The 20,503-nt window shown below is 45.1% G+C and overlaps 1 protein-coding gene across 8 annotated transcripts in view; it reads left to right on the top strand.

Moving 5' to 3' along the window:
* Positions 1–20,503, top strand: part of SGSM1 (small G protein signaling modulator 1) — a 119,550-nt gene that overhangs the window by 96,203 nt on the left and 2,844 nt on the right. For all 8 annotated transcript variants that reach the window (XM_024240028.3, XM_024240027.3, XM_063722810.1 and 5 more), the window contains 4 exons: positions 2,024–2,106; positions 9,156–9,265; positions 14,168–14,264; positions 16,321–16,488. In XM_024240028.3, the coding sequence (XP_024095796.3) occupies positions 2,024–2,106; positions 9,156–9,265; positions 14,168–14,264; positions 16,321–16,488 (458 nt within the window). The remainder of the gene's footprint in view (positions 1–2,023; positions 2,107–9,155; positions 9,266–14,167; positions 14,265–16,320; positions 16,489–20,503) is intronic.

Below are 20,503 nucleotides of genomic sequence, written 5' to 3' on the forward strand. Positions count from 1 at the left end.
ACTATAGGCATACGCTGCCAGGCCCGGCTGATTTTTTGTATTGTAGTAGAGGTGGGGTTTCACCATGTTGCCCAGGCTGGTCTTGAACTCCTGAGCTCAGGCAATCCACCTGCCTTGGCCTCCCAAGTGCTAGGATTATAGTCATGAGCCATCGCACCCAGCCTGAATATACATATTTTTTAAATGTTTTAAACTATGATATAGTCTGATAAGTGTTACATTAAAATGAAAAAAATGCTGGAAAGAAGTAAAAATAAACTGACCTCTCCCTGGTTAAGGCATAGGGAGAAATCATGGAAGACTTCACAGAGGCGGTGACCTTTTGAGATGGATTTTGACAAAGTTAAGGAAACTAAAGAAACCATAGGCCGGGCATGGCGGCTCATGGGAGGTCGAGGCGGGCAGATCACCTGAGGTCAGGAGTTCGAGACCAGCCTGGCCAACATGGCGAAACCCTGTCTCTACTAAAAATATAAAAATTAGCCAGTCATAGTGGCACACACCTGTAATCCCAGTTACTTGGGAGGCTGAGGCAGGGGAATTGCTTGAACCGGGGAAGTGGAGGTTGCAGTGAGCCAAGATTGCACCATTGCACTCCAGCATGGGCAACAAGAGCAAAACTCTGTCTCAAAAAAAAAAAAAAAAGGAAAAAGAAAACTAAAGAAACCATTTGGCATAGAGGCTAAGATCATATATCCTTGAGTAAGGCCTCCTAGGTTCAAGTACTGCCTCTGCCACTTATTATTAAGTGTATGATTTGGGACATGTTATTTACCTGTGTATGCTTCAGTCCCCTCATCTGTGAAATGGGATAATCCGTACATTCAGGCTGGGTGCAATGGCTCATGCCTGTGAAATGGGATAGTCCATGTTTCACATGACTATTTTGAAAATAGTGGGTTGAGAGGCCGGGCGCGGTGGCTCACGCCTGTAATCCCAGCACTTTGGGAAGCCGAGACGGGCGGATCATGAGGTCAGGAGATCGAGACCATCCTGGCTAACACGGTGAAACCCTGCCTCTATTAAAAATACAAAAAAATTAGCCGGGTGTGGTGGCGGGTGCCTGTAGTCCCAGCTACTCCGGAGGCTGAGGCCGGAGAATGGTGTGAACCCAGGAGGCGGAGCTTGCAGTGAGCAGAGATCAGGTCACTGCACTCCAGCCTGGGCGACAGAGCAAGACTGTCTCAAAAAAAAAAAAAAAATGGCCGGGCGCAGTGGCTCAAGCCTGTAATCCCAGCACTTTGGGAGGCCGAGGCAGGCGGATCACGAGGTCAGGAGATTGAGACCATCCTGGCTAACACGGTTAAACCCCGTCTCTACTAAAAATACAAAAAATTAGCTGGGCAAGGTGGCGGGCACCTGTAGTCCCAGCTACTCGGGAGGCTGAGGCAGGAGAATGGCGTGAACCCGGGGGGCGGAGCCTGCAGTGAGCAGAGATCACACCACTGCACTCCAGCCTGGGCAACAGTGAGACTCCGTCTCAAAAAAAAAAAAAAGAAAAGAAAAGAAAAAAGAAAATAGTGGGTTGAGTATACAGTAAGTGCTCAATAAATATAAGCTGTTATTAGTAAGGGACAGATTGCAATTCCTGACAAAGGGAGCTGTAGGGCAGAGATACAGAAACATAAATTTGTGATTTTTTTGTGCAAAGTGAATACATCAGTGTAGCTGGAGAGGAAGACAGTGGGAAGCGATGTTTGAGGCTGTGAAGATGAGTTGGGAGGAGGCCATTACTCCTTGTACCCCCAGTAAAGGAGTATTGATAACATCCCATCAGACAGCAGCAGGGTGCTTGTGCAAGTTTTGAGCTTGAAGAGGCCTCCTGAGTTGGCCTTTAGGGAAGTCATCCTGGTGGCTGCACATAGGATGTTTGAAGAGAGAGATCGGGGATGGGGATGCAGGCAGGAGGCTGAGGGACGGGTCCAGGTGAGGGATTGGGGACCGAAGCAGGAGGAGTGGAAGGTGGAGTGGGTTGGAGAGGCAGGCCGTGGCTGCCATCATTGGCCCCTTGTGTCTCTTCTAGCTACATCTGGCAGCACATTGAGATCGGCTATGTCCAGGGCATGTGTGATCTTCTGGCTCCACTGCTGGTCATTCTGGATGATGGTGAGTGTGTCTTTACTGCCCCAGGGCTGAGGGTGCATTTCCTTTCCACTGCATGGCAGAGGACTTAATCTCACTTTGTGACTCTGTAGAATGTGGCTCCAGCCAGGTGCTCTGAAGGCCTGTCTGGTGAACACATCAAGATCTTAGTGAAAGAAAAAAGTCCTTACATTCCATGGTGCCCCATACTCAACACCCAGACAGGCCTTTGCTAACCACTGATTGTATGGATATGAATGAGAAAAAACAAACAAAAACAAAAAACAAACCCAGACAGCTTCACTGGTGAGTTCTATGAAACATTTAAAGAAGAATTAATGCCGGCCGGGCACGGTGGCTCACACCTGTAATCCCAGCACTTTGGGAGGCCGAGGCGGGCGGATCACAAGGTCAGGAGATCGAGACCATCCTGGTGAACATGGTGAAACTCCGTCTCTACTAAAAATTAAAAAAAAAATTAGTTGGGCATGGTGGCGGGCGCCTGTAGTCCCAGCTACTCAGGAGGCTGAGGCAGGAGAATGGCGTGAACCCGGGAGGTGGAGCTTGCAGTGAGCCGAGATCGCACCACTGTACTCCAGCCTGGGAGACAGAGCAAGACTCCATCTCAAAAAAAAAAAAAAAAAAAAAAAAAAAAGAAGAATTAATGCCAATTCTTCATGAACTCTTCAAAAACGTAGAAAAGGAAGGAATGCTTCTTAACTCGTTCAATAAAGCCAGACCTCATATGAGGACTGGGCACCCAGATACCAATAACAGACAAAGACATAACAAGAAAACTACACACCAATATCCTTCATGAATACAAATGCAGAAATCCTCAATGAAATACCAATAACCAAGATATAAAAAAGCTTATACACCATGACCAAGTAAGGCTTATCTCCAAAATGCAAGGATGGTTTGACATGCAAAAATCAATCAATTTAATTCACCACATTACTAGAATAAAGGGAAAAACCCACACAATCATATCAATTGACACAGAAAAACACAACAAAATCCAACACCCTTTCATAATAAAAACATTCAACAAACTAGGAATAGAAGGGAACTAAACACGATAGAGGGCATTTATGGAAACCTCACAAATATCATCATACTCAATGGTGAAAAACTGAACACTTCCTTCCTAAGAGCAGGAACAGGACAAGTATGTCTATTTTTGCCACCAAAGGTTCTAGCCAGGGCAATTAAGAAAGAAAAAGAAATAAAAGTAATTCATATTGGAAAGAAAGTAAAACTATCTTTGTTCACAGATGATGTGATTTTGCATATAGAAGATCTTAAGGAATAAAAAAATTAGAACTGATAAGTGTATCAAGGTTGCAGGATACAAGATCAATAAACAAAAGTCTCTTGTATTTCCATACACTTGAAATGAACAATCCCAAAATGAAATTAGGAAAACAATTTTATTTGCAATAGCATCTAGAAGAATACAATACTGGCTGGGTGCAGTGACTCATGCCTGTAATCCCAGAACTTCGGGAGGCTGAGATGGGTGGATCACCTGAGGTCAGGAGTTTGAGACCAGCCTGGCCAACAAGGTGAAACCCAGTCTCTACTAAAAATAAAAAATAAAAAAAATTAAACAAAAATAGCCAGGCATGGTGGCGCATGCCTCTAATTCCAGTTACTTGGGAGGCTGAGGCAGCAGAATCGCTTGACCCTGGGAGGCAGAGGTTGCAGTGAGCTGAGATTGCACCACTGCACTCCAGCCTAGGTGACAGAGTGAGACTCTGTCTCAAAAAAATAAAATAAATAATAAATAAATAGGCTGGGCATGGTGGATCACGCCTATAATCCCATCACTTTGGGAGCCTGAGGTGTGTGGATCACCTGAGGTCAGGAGTTCGAGACCAGCCTGGCCAACATGGTGAAACCCAGTCTCTACTAAAAATAAAAAAATTTAAAAAAAATAGCTGGGTGTGGTGGTGTATGCCTCTAATCCCAGTTACTTGGGAGGCTGAGGCAGGAGAATCGCTTGAACCTGGGAGGCAGAGGTTGCAGTGAGCTAAGATTGCACCGCTGCACTCCAGCCTGGGCGACAGAGTGAGACTCCATCTCAAAAAGTAAAATAATAAATAAACAGGCCGGGCACAGTGGCTCACGTCTGTAATCCCAGCACTTTGGGAGGCCGAGGCGGGCAGATCACGAGGTCAGGAGATCGAGACCATGGTGAAACCCCATCTCTACTAAAAATACAAAAAATTAGCTGGGTGCGGTGGCAGGCGCCTGTAGTCCCAGCTACTCAGGAGGCTGAGGCAGGAGAATGGCATGAACCCGGGAGGCAGAGCTTGCAGTGAGCTGAGATTGCACCACTGCACTCCAGCCTGGGTGACAGTGAGACTCTGTCTCAAAAAAAAAAAAAAGGAGATGTTGCAGGACTCACAGTACCTGATTTCAAAACCTACTACAAAGATACTTAAAATAGTGGTTTTTCTGTAAGGATCAACATGTAGATCAATGGAATAGAATTGAGAGTCCATAAGTAAGCCCTTACATTGATGGTCAATTGATTTTGACAGAGGTACTAAGACAATTCAACTCAGTGAGGAAAAACAGTCTTCTCAACACATGGTGCAAGAACTACTGGACAGGCATATGCAAAAGATTGAAGTTGAACCCTTACCTCACACCACATACAACAAACTAACTCAAAATGGATCATAGACCTAAATGTAAGAACTAAAACTGTAAAACTTTAAACAGGAGTAAATCTTTGTCACCTTGGGCTAGGGAATTTTTTTTTAGATATGACACCAAAAACATAAAGAAAAAATAGGCAAATTAGACTTCATCAAAATTAAAAACTTTTGTACTTCAAAAAACACCATCAAGAAAGTGAAAAGAACCCAGAGACTAGAAGAAAATATTTGCAAGTCATATGTGTGATAAAGGACTTGTAACCAAAATATATAAACAACTCTTACAATTCAACAATAAAAAGACAACCTGGCCAGGTGCGGTGGCTCACGCTTTTGGGAGGCTGAGGCAGGCAGATCATGAGGTCAGGAGATCAAGACCATCCTGGCTAATACAGTGAAACCCTGTCTCTACTAAAAATACAAAAAATTAGCTGGGCATGGTGGCGGGCGCCTGTAGTCCCAGCTACTCGGGAGGCTGAGGCAGGAGAATGGTGTGAACCCGGGAGGCGGAGCTTGCAGTGAGCCAAGATCACGCCACTGCACTCCAGCCTGGGCGACAGAGCGAGACTCAGTCTCAAAAAAAAAGAAAAAAAAAAGACAACCTGATTAAAGTGGGTGAGGGATTTGAATAGACATTTCTCAATAGAATTGAAGATATGCAAATGGCCAATATGCAAATGGCCAATAAGCACGTTAAAGGATGCTCTACATCGGGGTCCCCAAGCCGTGTGCCACAGACAGGAAGCTTGCCACACAGCAGGAGGTGAGCAGTAGGCTAGTGAGCATTACAGCCTGAGCTCCACCTCCCGCCTCCTGTCATATGAGCAGTGGCATTAGATTCTCATAGGAGCGTGAACCCTATTGTGAATTGTGCATGTGAGGGGTCTAGGTTGTGTACTCCTTCTGAGAATCTAATGCCTGATGATCTGAGGTGGAACAGTTTCATCCAGAAACCATCCCCCCAACTCCACTCCCTGTCCATGGAAAAATTGTCTTCCAGGAAACTGGTGTCTGGTGACAAAAAAGTTGAGGACTGCTGTTCTACATCATTACTCATTAGGAAAATGGAAATCAAAACCACAGTGAGATACCACTTCATATACACTGGGATGGCTGGAATCAAAACAATAGAAAATCATGGACTGATAAGAATATGGAGAAATTGGAAGCTTCGTACATTGCTGGTGGAATTGTAAAATGGTTTGGCCACTTTATTTATTTATTTATTTATTATTATTATTTTGAGATGGAGTCTCATCCTGTCACCCAGGCTGGAGTACAACGGCACAATCTCAGCTCACTGCAACCTCCGCCTCCTGGGTTCGCAATTCTCCTGCCTCAGCCTCCCAAGTAGCTGGGATTAGAGGCACCCACCACCACATCTGGCTAATTTTTGTATTTTTAGTAGAGACGGGATTTCACCATGCTGGCCATGCTGGTCTCGAACTCCTGACCTCAGGTGATCCACCCACCTTGGCCTCCCAAAGTGCTGGGATTACAGGCATGAGCGACCATGCCCAGCCGGTTTGGCCACTTTAAAAAACAGTCTGGCAGTTTCTCATAGTAATAAACATAGAGTTATCATATGACCCAGCAATTTCATCCATAGATATATGCCTAAGAGAATTGAAAATATATGTTCATACAAATACCTGTACATATATGTTCATAATAGCATTACTCATAATACCCAAGAAAGTAGAAACAGTCCAAATGTCCATCAAATGATGAATGCATAAACAAAATGTGGTATATCCATACAATGGAATATTATTTGGCAAAAAAAGGATGATGTTCTGATGCAAACTACAATGTGGATGAACCTTGAAAACATTATGCTAAGTGAAAGAAGCCAGACACAAAAGACCACAAATGGTGTGATTCCATTTATATGAAATGTCCAGAATAGACAAATCCATAGAGACAGAAAGACTAGTCGTTGACAGGGACTTGGGGGAGAGAGAAATGTGAAGTTGCTGCTTCATTGATATAGGGATTTTGGGGTTGGGGGGGTGAAGAAATGTTCTGGAACTAATAGTGGTAATTGCACAACATTGTGAATGTACTAAATCCACTAAATGGTACATTTAAAGGGTGAATTTTATATGAGAATCTCAATAAACCTGTTAAAAAAAATGGGGGCTGGGTGCAATGGTTCACACCTATAATCCTATCACTTTGGGAGGCCGAGGCAGGAGGATTGCTTGAGATCAGGAATTCGAGACCAGCCTGAGCAACATAGTGAGACTCCATCTCTACAAAAATTTAAAAATTAGCTGGGCGTGGTGGTGCACACCTGCAGTCCCAGCTACTCAGCAGGCTAAGACAAGAGGATTGCTTGAGCCCAGGAGTTGGACGTTGCAGTGAGCTATGATCATGCCACTGCATTCCAAGCCTGGGGGACAGCAAGACTCTGTCTCTAAAATGTAATAAATAAGTCCAGGCCCAGTAGCTCACACCTGTAATCCCAGCACTTTGGGAGGCCGAGGCAGGTGGATCACTTAAGGTCAGGAGTTGGAAACCAGCCTGGCCGACATGGTGAAACCCCATTTCTACTAAAAATACAAAAGTTAGCCAGGCATTGTGGTGGGCACTTGTAATTCCAGCTACACAGGAGGCTGCGGCAGGAGAAGCACTTGAACCCGGGAGACAGAGGTTGCAGTGAGCCAAGATCGTGCCACTGCACTCCAGCCTTGGTGACACAGCAAGACTCTGTCTCAAAATAAATAAATAAAATAAAATAAAATAAATAGGCGAGGCGTAGTGGCTCAGCCTGTAACCTCAGCACTTTGGGAGGTCGAGGTGGGCAGATTGTGACTAGTCTGGGCAACATGGTGAAACGTCGTCTCTACAAAAAATAGAAAAATTAGCCAGGTGTGTTGGCAGACACTTGTGGTCCCAGCTACTCAGGAGGCTGAGGCAGGAGGATCACTTGAGGCTGCCAAGGTCGAGGCTGCAGTGAGCTGTGATTGTGCCACTGCACTCCAGCCTGGGTGGCAGAATGAGACCCTGTCTCAAAAATTAATTAAATAAATAAATACATAATAAATGGGGAGCATAATTCCCCACTTTTTTTTTTTTTTTTGAGACAGAGTTTCACTCTTGTTGCCCAGGCTGGAGTGCAATGGTGCCATCTCAGCTCACTGCAGTCTCCGCCTCCCAGGTTCAAGCAATTCTCCTCCCGCAGCCTCCCGAGTAGCTGGAATTACAGGCATGAACTACCACGCCCGGCCAACTACCTACACTTTAGACACGGACTGCACGTAGTGACTTGTTTCCGAAAAGTGCAGTATGGAAGGCAGTGACGGGATGAGAAACCTGACAAACACGACCTCAGCCAGGTGACCATGGCCAACATCAGCAGTCATAAATCATGGTGATAGTATATACCCTTATGATGTGATTAAACTGGCCCTTTACCTCTGTCGTTTTCCTCTCGATAACCCATAGCCCAGTCTTACCATGAGAAAGGCATCAGATAAATTCCATTACTAATAGTGCAGCATCCTGCAAAAATACCTGACCAGTACGCCTCAAAACTATCAAGGTCTCTGGGCGCGGTGGCTCATGCCTGTAATCCCAGCACTTTGAGAGGCCAAGGCAGGCGGATCACAAGGTCAGGAGATCGAGACCATTCTGGCTAACACGGTGAAACCCCGTCTCTACTAAAAAGACAAAAAAATTAGTCGGGCATGCTGATGGGTGCCTGTAGTCCCAGCTACTGGAGGCTGAGGCAGGAGAATGGCGTGAACCCGGGAGGCGGAGCTTGCAGTGAGCCAAGATTGCGCCACTGTACTCCAGCCTGGGCAACAGAGCGAGACTCTGTCTTAAAAAAAAAAAAGGAAAAAAAAAAAAACTATCAAGGTCATCAAAAACAAAGCCTGAGAAACTGCCACAGCCAAGAGGAGCTTAAGGGAACATGACCAATTGATGTAATGTGCTGTTCTGGATGAGAGCTTGGAACAGAAAAATGACATTGAGTACACACTAAGGAAATCTGAATACAATATGGACTTTAGTTCATAATGTACCCATATTGGTTCAACTAATGTCCAGGTATTAATAATAGAGGAAACCACGTGTGGGGTGTATGAGAAGTCTTTACTGTCTTCTCAGTTTTTCTGTAAATCAAAACTTTTCTGAAAAATAAAGCCTTTTGGCCAGGTGCAGTGGCTCAGGCCTGTAATCCCAGCACTTTGGGAGGCCAAGGCAGGCAGATCATGAGATCAGGAGATCGAGACCATCCTGGCTAACACGGTGAAACCCCGTCTCTACTAAAAATACAAAAAAGGTCCACCCCCAACATTGGAGGTCATATTTCAACATGAGATTTGGGGAGGACAAACATCCAAACCATATCACTTGGGCAGCGGGGCATCTGACCGTTCTGTGATGCTTTCTCAGAGGCCCTTGCATTCAGCTGCTTCACGGAGCTCATGAAGAGGATGAACCAGAACTTCCCCCACGGAGGCGCCATGGACACACACTTTGCAAACATGAGATCATTGATCCAGGTATGATTCAGCGTCCAGTCTTGCTTTGGACTTTTTTGGGAAACAGTTAGTAAAGCTTAGTGGCTCCAGACTGAGCTATTTAGAGCCCACCTGGATTGGAATCCAGGTTTGTATTTCTGCCATACAAACTCAGCATATACTCTTATCTCTGTGGGCCTCAGTTTCCTCATCTAGGAAATAGGTTTTCTCATTTATATGAGTCCCAATAAATTATTAGAATTATCATGGAAATGAAATAAACTAATGATTTTATAGTGCTTAGCACAGTGCATGTCAGTGTGTCTCAGAGCCTAGTCCACGGGCTGGCAACATCAGCCTCACCTGGCAACTTGTTAGAAGTGCAAATTACTAACACAGTGAAACCCCATCTCTACTAAAAATACAAAAAAAATTAGCCGGGCGTGGTGGCAGGCGCCTGTAGTCCCAGCTACTCTGGAGGCTGAGGCAGGAGAATGGCGTGAACCCGGGAGACGGGGCTTGCAGTGAGCCGAGATCGAGCCACTGCACTCCAGCGTGGGTGACAGAGCAAGACGCCATCTCAAAAAAAAAAAAAAAAAAAAAGTGCAAATTACTGGACACCTTTCCTCCACCGAATAAAAATCTCTGAGTTGGGCCCAGGAGTCTGTGCCATATGAAGCTCTCCAGGTAATTCTGGTGCAAGCTCGATTTTGAGAAGTATTGTAATAAATGCTAGCTCTTTGGCATTCATAGCGATTAGTGTATCTACTCCCCAGAGGAATTAGGACACTCAACCCTTTGATTAGAAGGAATGCAAATGTGTTAACTTGAGTAAATGGTAGGGATGCTTTATTATCTACACGCTAGCAGTGGAGCTACAGTTAGCTTTGATTTCTTTAGTGGAACTTTAAAATACTACAAAGTATTTTGGACATAAGAAAGGTAAAAGAGTAATATAATGAACACCCATGTTTCCACCCCCACCTCCCCAAGAAATAACACATTAACCATAGGCCTGGGGTGGTGGTTCACGCCAGTAATCCCAGCACTTTGGGAGGCAGAGGCGGGCGGATCACTTGAGGTCAGGAGTTTGAGACCAGCCTGGCCAACATGGTGAAACCCCATCTCTAACTAAAAATACAAAAATTGGCCGGGAGCGGTGGCTCACGCCTGTAATCCCAACACTTTGGGAGGCTGAGGTGGGTGGATCACGAGGTCAGGAGATCGAGACCATCCTGGCTGACACGGTGAAACACCGTCTCTACTAAAAATACAAAAAATTGGCTGGGTGCAGTGAGTCAAGCCTGTAATCCCAGCACTTTGGGAGGCCGAGGTGGGCGGATCATGAGGTCAGGAGATCGAGATCATCCTGGCTAACACGGTGAAACCCTGTCTCTACTAAAAAAATACAAAAAAATTAGCTGGGCATGGTGGCGGGTGCCTAAAGTCCCAGCTACTCAGGAGGCTGAGGCAGGAGAATGGTGTGAACCTGGGAGGCAGAGCTTGCAGTGAGCCGAGATGGCGCTACTGCACTCCAGCCTGGGCGACGGAGCAATACTCCATCTCAAAAAAAAAAATACAAAAATTAGCCAGGTGTGGTGGCGCATGCCTGTAATCCCAGCTACAGCTACTCAGAAGGCTGAGGTAGGAGAATCGCTTGAACCCGGTAGGTGGAGATTGCAATGAGCCCAGATAGCCCCATTGCACTCCAGCCTGGGTGACAGAGCGAGACTCTGTCCCCCCGCCAAAAAAAATTAACCATAGATTTTTCATTATTCGTGTACCCGTTCTTGATGGCCCTTCCCCACCACTCCTGTCCTCCCAGTGGTAAGCACTTTGCAGATTCCTATGTTCACCATTATAATGCATTTTTTAAAATTCTTTTACAATATATGCATATATTCCTAAACAGCATATAACTCTGTTTCTTTACTCCCCACTTTACGTAAATATTTTGAATGGTATGAACTCTTGTGCAGCTCGTCTTTATACTCAGTAACAAGTTTGAGAGGCTCGTCAACAACGGGGCAGTTGATTCCTCTTTCCTGGAAGTACAGTCTTTTGCGTTAGGAGTACAACGCATTCTATCACATTTGATTTGGATCCATTTTCCTGTTGGTGGTCATTTAGGTTGTTTTTATTTGGTTTGGTTTTGCTTTTGCTTTGGGGAATGTGGGGTTTTGCTTTTGGCCTTTATAAACAGTGCTATGGCCGGGCGCGGTGTCTCTCGCCTGTAATCCCAGCACTTTGGGAGACCGAGGCGGGCGGATCACGAGGTCAGGAGATTGAGACCATCATGGCTAACATGGTGAAACCCCGTCTCTACTAAAAATACAAAGAAATTAGCCGGGCTTGGTGGCGGGCACCTGTAGTCCCAGCTACTCCGGAGGCTGAGGCAGGAGAATGGCATGAACCCGGGAGGCAGAGCTTGCAGTGAGCCGAGGTCGCGCCACTGCACTCCAGCCTGGGCGGCAGAGCGAGACTCTGTCTCAAAATAAATAAATAAATAGATAAATAAACAAACAAACAAACAAATAGCACTGCACTGAAATTCTTGTGTGCCTCCCTGCTGCATGCACGCAACAACTTTGCTTGGGCATCTACTCAAAGTGCAATTGCTGGAGCAGAGAGAATGCACATCCTCAGTTTTATCAGGCACAACTGAATCACTCTCAAAGTGATTGTACCAGTTTCTTAATGCCCCAGGGCAGTATGGTAAGGATTTCAACACACACCATCCTCACTTGATATTGTCACGCTTATATATTTTTGCCAATCTCTTGGATATGATCGAGCATCCCATTGTGATTTATAATTTTTTTATTTTTAATTTTTGTGGGTACATAATAGGTGTATATATATGTGGAGTACATGAGTTGTTTTGAGACAGGCATGCAATGTGAAATAAGCACATCATGGAAAATAGAGTATCCAATCCCTCAAGCATTTAACCTTTGTGCTTCAAACAATCCAATTATACACTTTTAGTTATTTTTAAATGTACAGTGAAATTATTATTGACCATAGTTACCCTGCTGTGCGATCAAATAGTATGTCTTCTTCATTCAGTTTTTTTATTGTGATTTTATTTGCATTGTCTTGATTGACAGTGAAATTCAATATCTTCTATTTTTTTTCGTTCATTTGGATTGTGAAGTGCCTATTCATATGCTTTGCCCATTTTCTGTGTACATGTTTTCCATAATTAGAGTCATTTTGTACATACTTTTCTTTCTATACATTATTTTTCAAACATGTTTTTTTTCCCCACTGAATAGCATATCCAATAGCTGGAGGTATTCTTCCACCATTTGTTTCTTTTATAACAGTTTTGTTAAAATATAATTTAGATACATAAAATTTACCCTTTTGAAGTGTATGATTCAGTGGCTTTTCGTTTATTCACAGAGTTATGCAACAACACCAATTTCAGAACATGTTCATTACCCCAGAAAGAAATTCTTCACTAACAGCCACTCCCCATCCCCTCCATCTCCCCAGCCCCTGAAACCCAAGGAGCTACTTTCTGTTTCCGTGGATTTGCCTTTTCTAAACATTTCATGTAAATGGAATCATACAGTATGTGGCCTTTTGTGACTGGCTTCTTTTACCTAGCATAATGATGTCAAGGTTTATCATGTATGTATTATGCATTGTAGCATGTATCAAAACTTAGTTCGAGGCCAGGTGCGGTGGCTCACGCCTGTAATCCCAGCACTTTGGGAGGCCAGGGCGGGTGGATCACCTGAGGTCAGGAGTTCAAGACCAGCCTGGCCAACATGGTGAAACCCCATCCGTCTCTACTAAAAATAACAAAAATTAGCCAGGCATGGTGGCGGGCGCCTGTAATCCCAGCTACTTGGGAGGCTGAGGCACGAGAATCGCTTGAACCTGGGAGGCAGAGGTTGCAGTGAGCTGAAATCGCACCACTGCACTTCAGCCTGGGCAATAGAGTGAGACTCAGTCTCAAAAGAACAAACAAACAAACAAACAAAAAAACTTTGTTTTTATTACCAGATAATATTAAATTAGATTGTATGGATAGGCCACTTTTTATTTATCCATTCATGTCTTGATGGACATTTGAGTTGTTTCTCAGTTGTTGGCTATTATGAATAACACATTACACACATTCATTCATGTACAGATTTTTATGTGGATATGTTTCTGTTTTCATTTTGTTTTTTTAGATAGGGTCTCACTCTGTTACCCAGGCTGGAGTCCAGTGGTGTAATCATAGTTCATTGCAGCCTTGAACTCCTGGGCTCAAGTGATCCTCACACTTTAGCCTCCTGAGTAGCTGGGACTACATGCCCAGGCCACCATGCCAGGCTAATAAAAAATTCTTTTTTTTTTTTTTTTAGAGACAGGGTCTTGCTATGTTGCCCAGGCTGGTCTCAAACTCCTGGCTTCAAGTGATCCTCTTGCCTTGGCCTCCCAAAGTGCTGAGCCACCACACCTGACCAATAGATGTTTTCATTCTTCTTGGGGATATACCCAAGAGTGGAATTGCTGCATCATATGGAAATTATGTGTTTAAGTTTTTGAGGAACTACCACACTGTTTTCCACAGCACACACCATTTTACATTCTTAGGAGCAGTGTATGGGGGTTCCAGTTTCTCTGCATCCTTGCCAACACTTGTTATTGTCTGTCATTTTTAATTTTAACTATCCTAGTGAGTGTGAATTGGTATCTTGTTGTGGTTTTGGATTGCATTTTCCTAAGGATTAAGGATGCTGAGCATCTTTCATGTGCCTCTTGGCCATTTGTGAATCTTCTTTGGACAAATGTTTATTCAGATCTTTTCCCATTTTTTAAACTGTACCTGGCTGTTAAGGACTGTATGGTGTCTGGTGTGTGGATGTACCACCATTTATTCAGCTGTCTCCTCTGCTCCAACCTTTTCCCAGGAGGCTGATGCTGCCTTTCCTTCCTTGACAGATCCTGGACTCAGAGCTGTTTGAGCTGATGCATCAGAACGGGGACTATACTCACTTCTACTTCTGCTACCGCTGGTTCCTGCTGGATTTCAAGCGAGGTACAGACTTTAAACTGGGGACCTGTGTCCAGACTCTTTGTAGCAGAACTTTCAGGGGAAAAGATCCTGTGGAGGTGAGGTTGAGGGGTTGGCAGCAGAGGCAGCAGAGGAGAGCAGCACACGTTTATGGAGTCCAGACTACCGTTTCACCTGCCTTATCTTGCATGGACACTCTGCAGTAGGTGCTGTTAAGATCTTCATCTTACCAATGAGGAAACGGAGGCTGAGAAGGGTTCAATTCAGAGCTAGGGAGAGTTAACTTCAAGGCTAGGGTGAGTACAGCCAGGACTTAAACCCATCTCTTTCATTCTGCTGTACTGCTTTTCAGAGCCCAAGAACTCTAAGGCCCATGAAGCAGGGGCTATTTCATGCACGTTTCCAACATGACATAAAAGTGATGTATAACACAGTACCTTGTTGCTATTGTTCAGATTTGGGGTGATATTAATAATTACAATAATATCTGACATGGGCCGGGTGCGGTGGCTCACACCTGTATTCCTAGTACTTTAGGAGGCCGAGGCGGTCAGATCACGAGGTCAGGAGATTGAGACCTAACATGGTGAAAACCCATCTCTACTAAAAATACAAAAAATTAGCCAGGCGTGGTGACACACGCTTGTAGTCTCAGCCACTCAGGAGGCTGAGGCAGGAGAATCGCTTGATCCTGGGAGGCGGAGGTTGCAGTGAGCCAAGATAACACCATTGTACTCTAGCCTGGGTGACAGAGCAAGACTCCATCTCAAAAAAAAAAAAAAATCTGACATGTATGGAGTGTTTTAGTGCCAAGCACTGTGCTGAGTCATTTATATGTATTATCTCTTTAGTCTTTCTCTATTATCAGCTTCACCCCACTTACAGATGAGGAAAGAGACAGGCTCATGGAGAAGTAACTATCCCAGGCTCCCCTTGCCAGCAAGTGATGGAGGAAGGATTCGCACCAAGTTTATCGGACACAGGAAAGCTTGCTTTTTTTTTTTTTTTTTTTTTTTTTTTGAGACAGAGTCTTACTCTTTTTGCCCAGGCTGGAGAGCAATGGTGCGATCTTGGCTCACTGCAACCTCCACCTCCCAGGTTCAAACAATACTCCTGCCTCAGCCTCCCGAGTAGCTGGGATTACAGGCACCCGCCTCCACACCTGGCTAATTATTTTGTATTTTTAGTAGAGGCGGGTTTCACCATGTTTGGCCAGGCTGGTCTCAAACTCCTGACCTCAGGTAATCCACCCGCCTCGGCCTCCCAAAGTGTTGGGATTACAGGTGTGAGCCACCACACCTGGCTTTTTTTTTTTTTTTTGAAGATGAAGTCTGGCTCTGTCACCCAGGCTGGAGTGCAGTAGTGCAATCTCGGCTTACTGCAACCTCCACCTCCTGGGTTCAAGCAATTCTCTGCCTCAGCCTCCTGAGTAGCTGGGATTACAGGCGCCCGTCACCATGCCCGACTAATTTTTTTTGTATTTTTAGTCAAGATGGGGGTTTCACCATGTTGGCCAGGCGGGTCTTGAACTCCTGACCTCAAGATCCACCCGCCTCGGCCTCCGAAAGTGCTGGGATTACAGTCGTGAGCCACCATGCCTAGCCAAAGGCTTGCTTTTAACCATTGCTCTATTCTGTCTCTTCACTAGACTCAGAGGCCACAGCTGGCTCTGCCAGTGTGTGGGGGGAAAGAAGAGAGGCCTCTATGGGTGCTAATGGAGATGGGGGTGCAGGGATAGCAGGTGTTGCTTGTCAAAGGTCAGGGCAAGGACAGATCCGTGTAATTCAAACCTGCACATGCCTGGTTCTGCCACTTACAGAATGTCAGACCTGGAAGGAACTTAGAACTCACCTGGTTTACATAGCCCATCCTACAGATGGGGAAAACTGAGGTTTCTGGTGGTCAAATGACAGAGTCCAGGTCTCCTGCCTTCTGACCTGAGTTCTATCCACTGCACCAGGGCAGAGGCATAAGGCAAAACTTGCCCGGGATTTTCCTACCTTGGGGGGCTTCCCAAGGCAGGGCAACACTGTGAGCCCTGTCACCAATTCTCTCCCCATGTATGTTGGTGTCTTGGCAGAACTCGTCTATGATGACGTCTTCATGGTCTGGGAGACCATCTGGGCAGCCAAACACGTCTCCTCTGCGCACTACGTCCTATTCATTGCGCTGGCTCTGGTGGAAGTCTACCGCGACATCATTTTGGAGAACAACATGGATTTCACAGACATCATCAAATTCTTTAATGGTACCCACGTGACTGGGGCCTCATGAGAGGGGTGCAGGCTTCTGGAGGCCCCTTTTGGGGATCTCAGGAGGAATGAAGATGGGCTGAGATGGATGCATGGTGAAGGGGATAAAGAGGGCTCTGCACACTTCTTATGGCTATTTCCAAAAGGACGAGTTCACATCTTGTAATGCTGAGGGTGCATTTTTCTCAGGGATCTGGCAGAGGGGACCACAGGTGTTGAAATCAGCTCAGGGGCAAAGTCTGGTTCTACCGCTGACCAGCTATGCCCATGGTCAAGTCACTTCCCCTCTCTCTAAACATCCACTTCCTCAACTGTGAAATGGGCTAGCACTGTCTGCTTTGGAGGGTTGACGTGCATAGGAAAAGCAGGCCCAGGGCAGCAATTTAAGTAACACGAAAAAGACACAGCCTTTGAAATCAGACAGATGTGAATTCTGATCCAGGCTCCTGGGAGCTGTGTGACTTTGTCCAAGTGACTTCACGTCTGTAGGCCTCGGATTCTTCAGGGATAAAATGGTACTAACACTCCCTCCCTCACAGGGAGGTCCAGAGGATTACAGGAGACAACATGGTTAAATCCCAGCACGTGGTACCTGGCTCATATGAGGGACCTAATAAACGAAAGCTCTTGCCACTGTTATCACTATTTAAAAATTTTTTTAATGAAAGAAAGTTCTAGAAAAAACAAAAGAAAAAAGCCAACTGTGACCTCACTTTTGAAACATTATTAGGGTTCTTAATTTAAGTAAACTTTTTGGGGGAATAATTTTGCATTTTAGTTGTCTACTAAAATTGTAGATTGAGAACAGTTTTAGATTTAGGTACACAGAGAATGCATGATACCTTGGCCTAGCTTTGCCTACTGTTAGCATTTACATAACCCTGGTACATTTGCCAAAACTAAGAAATTATCACTGGCACATTACCATCTACTAAACTACAGGCTTTATTTGGATTTCACCTGGTTTTTCACTAATATCCTTTTTCTGTTCTAGGGTCTAATCCAGGAAACCACAGTCATGTTTATTTTTATGTTTTTACAATTTCAGAATCCACCTGTATATGCCTTTTTTCACTTAATATTTCAAATATTGTCTTTCATATAATCTTTTTTTTTTTTTTTTTTTTTTTGAGACGGAGTCTCACTCTGTTACCCACGCTGGAGTGAAGTGGCGCGATCTCAGCTCACTGCAACCTCCGCCTCCCAGGTTCAAGCGATTCTCCCGCCTCAGCCTCCTGAGTAGCTGGGATTACAGACATGCGCCACCACGCCCGGCTAATTTTTGTATTTTTAGTAGAGACAGGGTTTTGCCATGTTGGCCAGGCTGGTCTGGAACTCCTGACCTCAGGCGATCCATCTGCCTTGGCCTCCCAAAGTGCTGGGATTATAGGTGTGAGCCACTGCGTCCGGCCAATCATTTTTTAAAACTACAAAATACATCTCAAATGACTATTCCATAACTTACTGAACCATTTCTTATCATTAGCATGTAGGTTATTTTCAGTTTGAAGGTGTGATTGAGAGTCCAAAGCGATTCATCTGTTAGCATAAAGATTCCCAAATTTTCTCAATTCATGCACCCCTAGTGTCTCTGTAAAATTACAACAGCACTCCAGGCCAAAAGTTTCATTCAGTAAGTAGTTAGGTCCAAACCGCTTAATAAATATTTATATCCTAACAATTTGGAAGCCATTGAAAAAATAATACATATATATCTTTTTTTTTTTTTTTGAGATGGAGTTTCGCTCTTGTTGCCCAGGCTGGAGTACAATGGCGTGATCTCGGCTCACTACAACCTCTGCCTCCTGGGTTCAAGTGATTCTCCTGCCTCAGCCTCCTGAGTAGCTGGGATTACAGGCATGCACAACCACACACGGCTAATTTTGTATTTTTTTAGTAGTGACAGGGTTTCTCCATGTTGGTGAGGCTGGTCTCAGACTCCCAACCTCAGGTGATCCACCCACTTCAGCTTCCCAGAGTACTGGGATTACAGGTGTGAACCACCGTGCCTAGCCAATAATACATATATATCTAAAGAAAATAACATTTTTACATCATTCCTGAATAAGCACAATTGCTAATGGGGTGTGTGCACCCATTGGGCTTTGCATACCTTCTCAAGCCTTGGAATCAGATTGGACACCACCTCTTTTGTTTTCTGTTCCATATTGATTTTCACATGGCACTTACTTTCTTTTTTTTTTTTTTTTTTTTTTTTTTTTTGTAACGGAGTCTCACTCTGTCGCCCAGGCTGGAGTGCAGTAGCCAATCTGGCTCACTGCAAGCTCCGCCTCTGGGATTCATGCCGTTCTCCTGCCTCAGCCTCCTGAGTAGCTGCGACTACAGGCACCCGCCACCACACCTGGCTAATTTTTTGTATTTTTAGTAGAGATGGGGTTTCACCGTGTTAGCCAGGATGGTCTAGATCTCTTGACCTCATGATCTGCCCGCCTCGGCCTCCCAAAGTGCTGGGATTACAGGCGTGAGCCACCGTGCCTGGCTTTTTTTTTTTTTTTTTTTTGAGACAGAGTCTTGCTCTGTCACCCAGGCTGGAGTGCAGTGGCGCGATCTCGACTCACTGCAAGCTCTGCCTCCCAGGTTCACATCATTCTCCTGCCTTAGCCTCCCAAGTAGCTGGGACTACAGGCACCCACCACCACACCCAGCTAATTTTTTTGTATTTTTAGTAGAGATGGGGTTTCTCCATCTTAGCCAGGATGGTCTTGATCTCCTGACCTCATGATCTGCCCGCCTCGGCCTCCCAAAGTACTGGGATTACAGGCGTGAGCCACTGGGCCTGGCCCATGGCACTTACTTTCTATTGCAGCAGCTGCTGAAAACCTGCAAAGTCATTGATGGGATGCTGGGTACAGTGGCTTATGCCTGTAATCTCAGCACTTTGGGAGGCCAAGGCGGGTGGATTACTTGAGGTCAGGAGTTCCAGACCATCCTGGCCAACATGACAAAACTTTGTCTCTACTAAAAATACAAAAATTAGCCCAGCATGGTGGTGCACACCTGTAATCCCAGCTACTCAGGAGGCTGGGATTACAGGAGGCATGCGAATCACTTGAGCTTGGGAGGTGGAGGTTATAATAAGCCGAGATCACAGCACACCGCACTCCACCCTGGGCAACAGAGTGAGACCTTGTCTCAAAAGAAAAAAAAAGAAAGTTATTGATGGGAGTGTAGTGAAATTTGTGAACTCACTCCAGCTAACAGTTGACGTGGTGCTCAACTTAGATGGAGTATTCCCATGCTTCCCTCAAAATACCCAAATACTCCACAGTGCCCCTGTAAGTTCACTATGACACACTGGGGTACCTTGGTACCCAGTTTGGGAACCATGTCTTAGTTTTAGTGTTTTTTTTTTTCTTTCTACTAAATGGTTTATTTATGATAAATGTCTAAGTTTAGGATTATTTGGCTTAGGAGTCTGACCACATTGTGTGGCTCTTGATAAAATTATTTTTTTCTTTGCTTTTTTTGTCCCTTTCTCCTCTTCCCTCTCCATCTTTCCTCCCTCTGTTGCTTCCTCCTTTTCATATCTTTCAGCGTCTACTGTGTGCCCAGCACTGCTTTCAGTTATTCTGTTTATAGGAGAGGGGTGGAAGGACTTCACCTTTTCATTTTTATTTTTATTTTTTTTGAGACGGAGTTTCACTCTTGTTGCCCAGGCTGGAATGCAATGGTGCAATCTCAGCTCACCACAAGCTCTGCCTCCTGGGTTCAAGTGATTCTTCTGCCTCAGCCTCCTGAGTAGCTGGGATTACAGGCATGCGCCACCACGCCCAGTTTTATATTTTTAGTAGAGACAGGGTTTCTCCATGTTGGTCAGGCTGGTCTCAAACTCCTGACCTCAGGTGATCCACCTGCCTTGGCCTCCCAAGGTGCTGGGATTACAGTCGTGAGCCACCGCACCTGGCCGACCTCACCTTTTTATAGCACATCCTGTGAACCAGCATTATCCCATTCAATCCCCACAGTAACTTGGTGAGGTGGCTGCTGTTC

The sequence above is a fragment of the Pongo abelii genome, chromosome 23, assembly GCF_028885655.2.
Source record: "Pongo abelii isolate AG06213 chromosome 23, NHGRI_mPonAbe1-v2.0_pri, whole genome shotgun sequence".
NCBI classification, from domain to species: Eukaryota; Metazoa; Chordata; class Mammalia; order Primates; family Hominidae; genus Pongo; species Pongo abelii.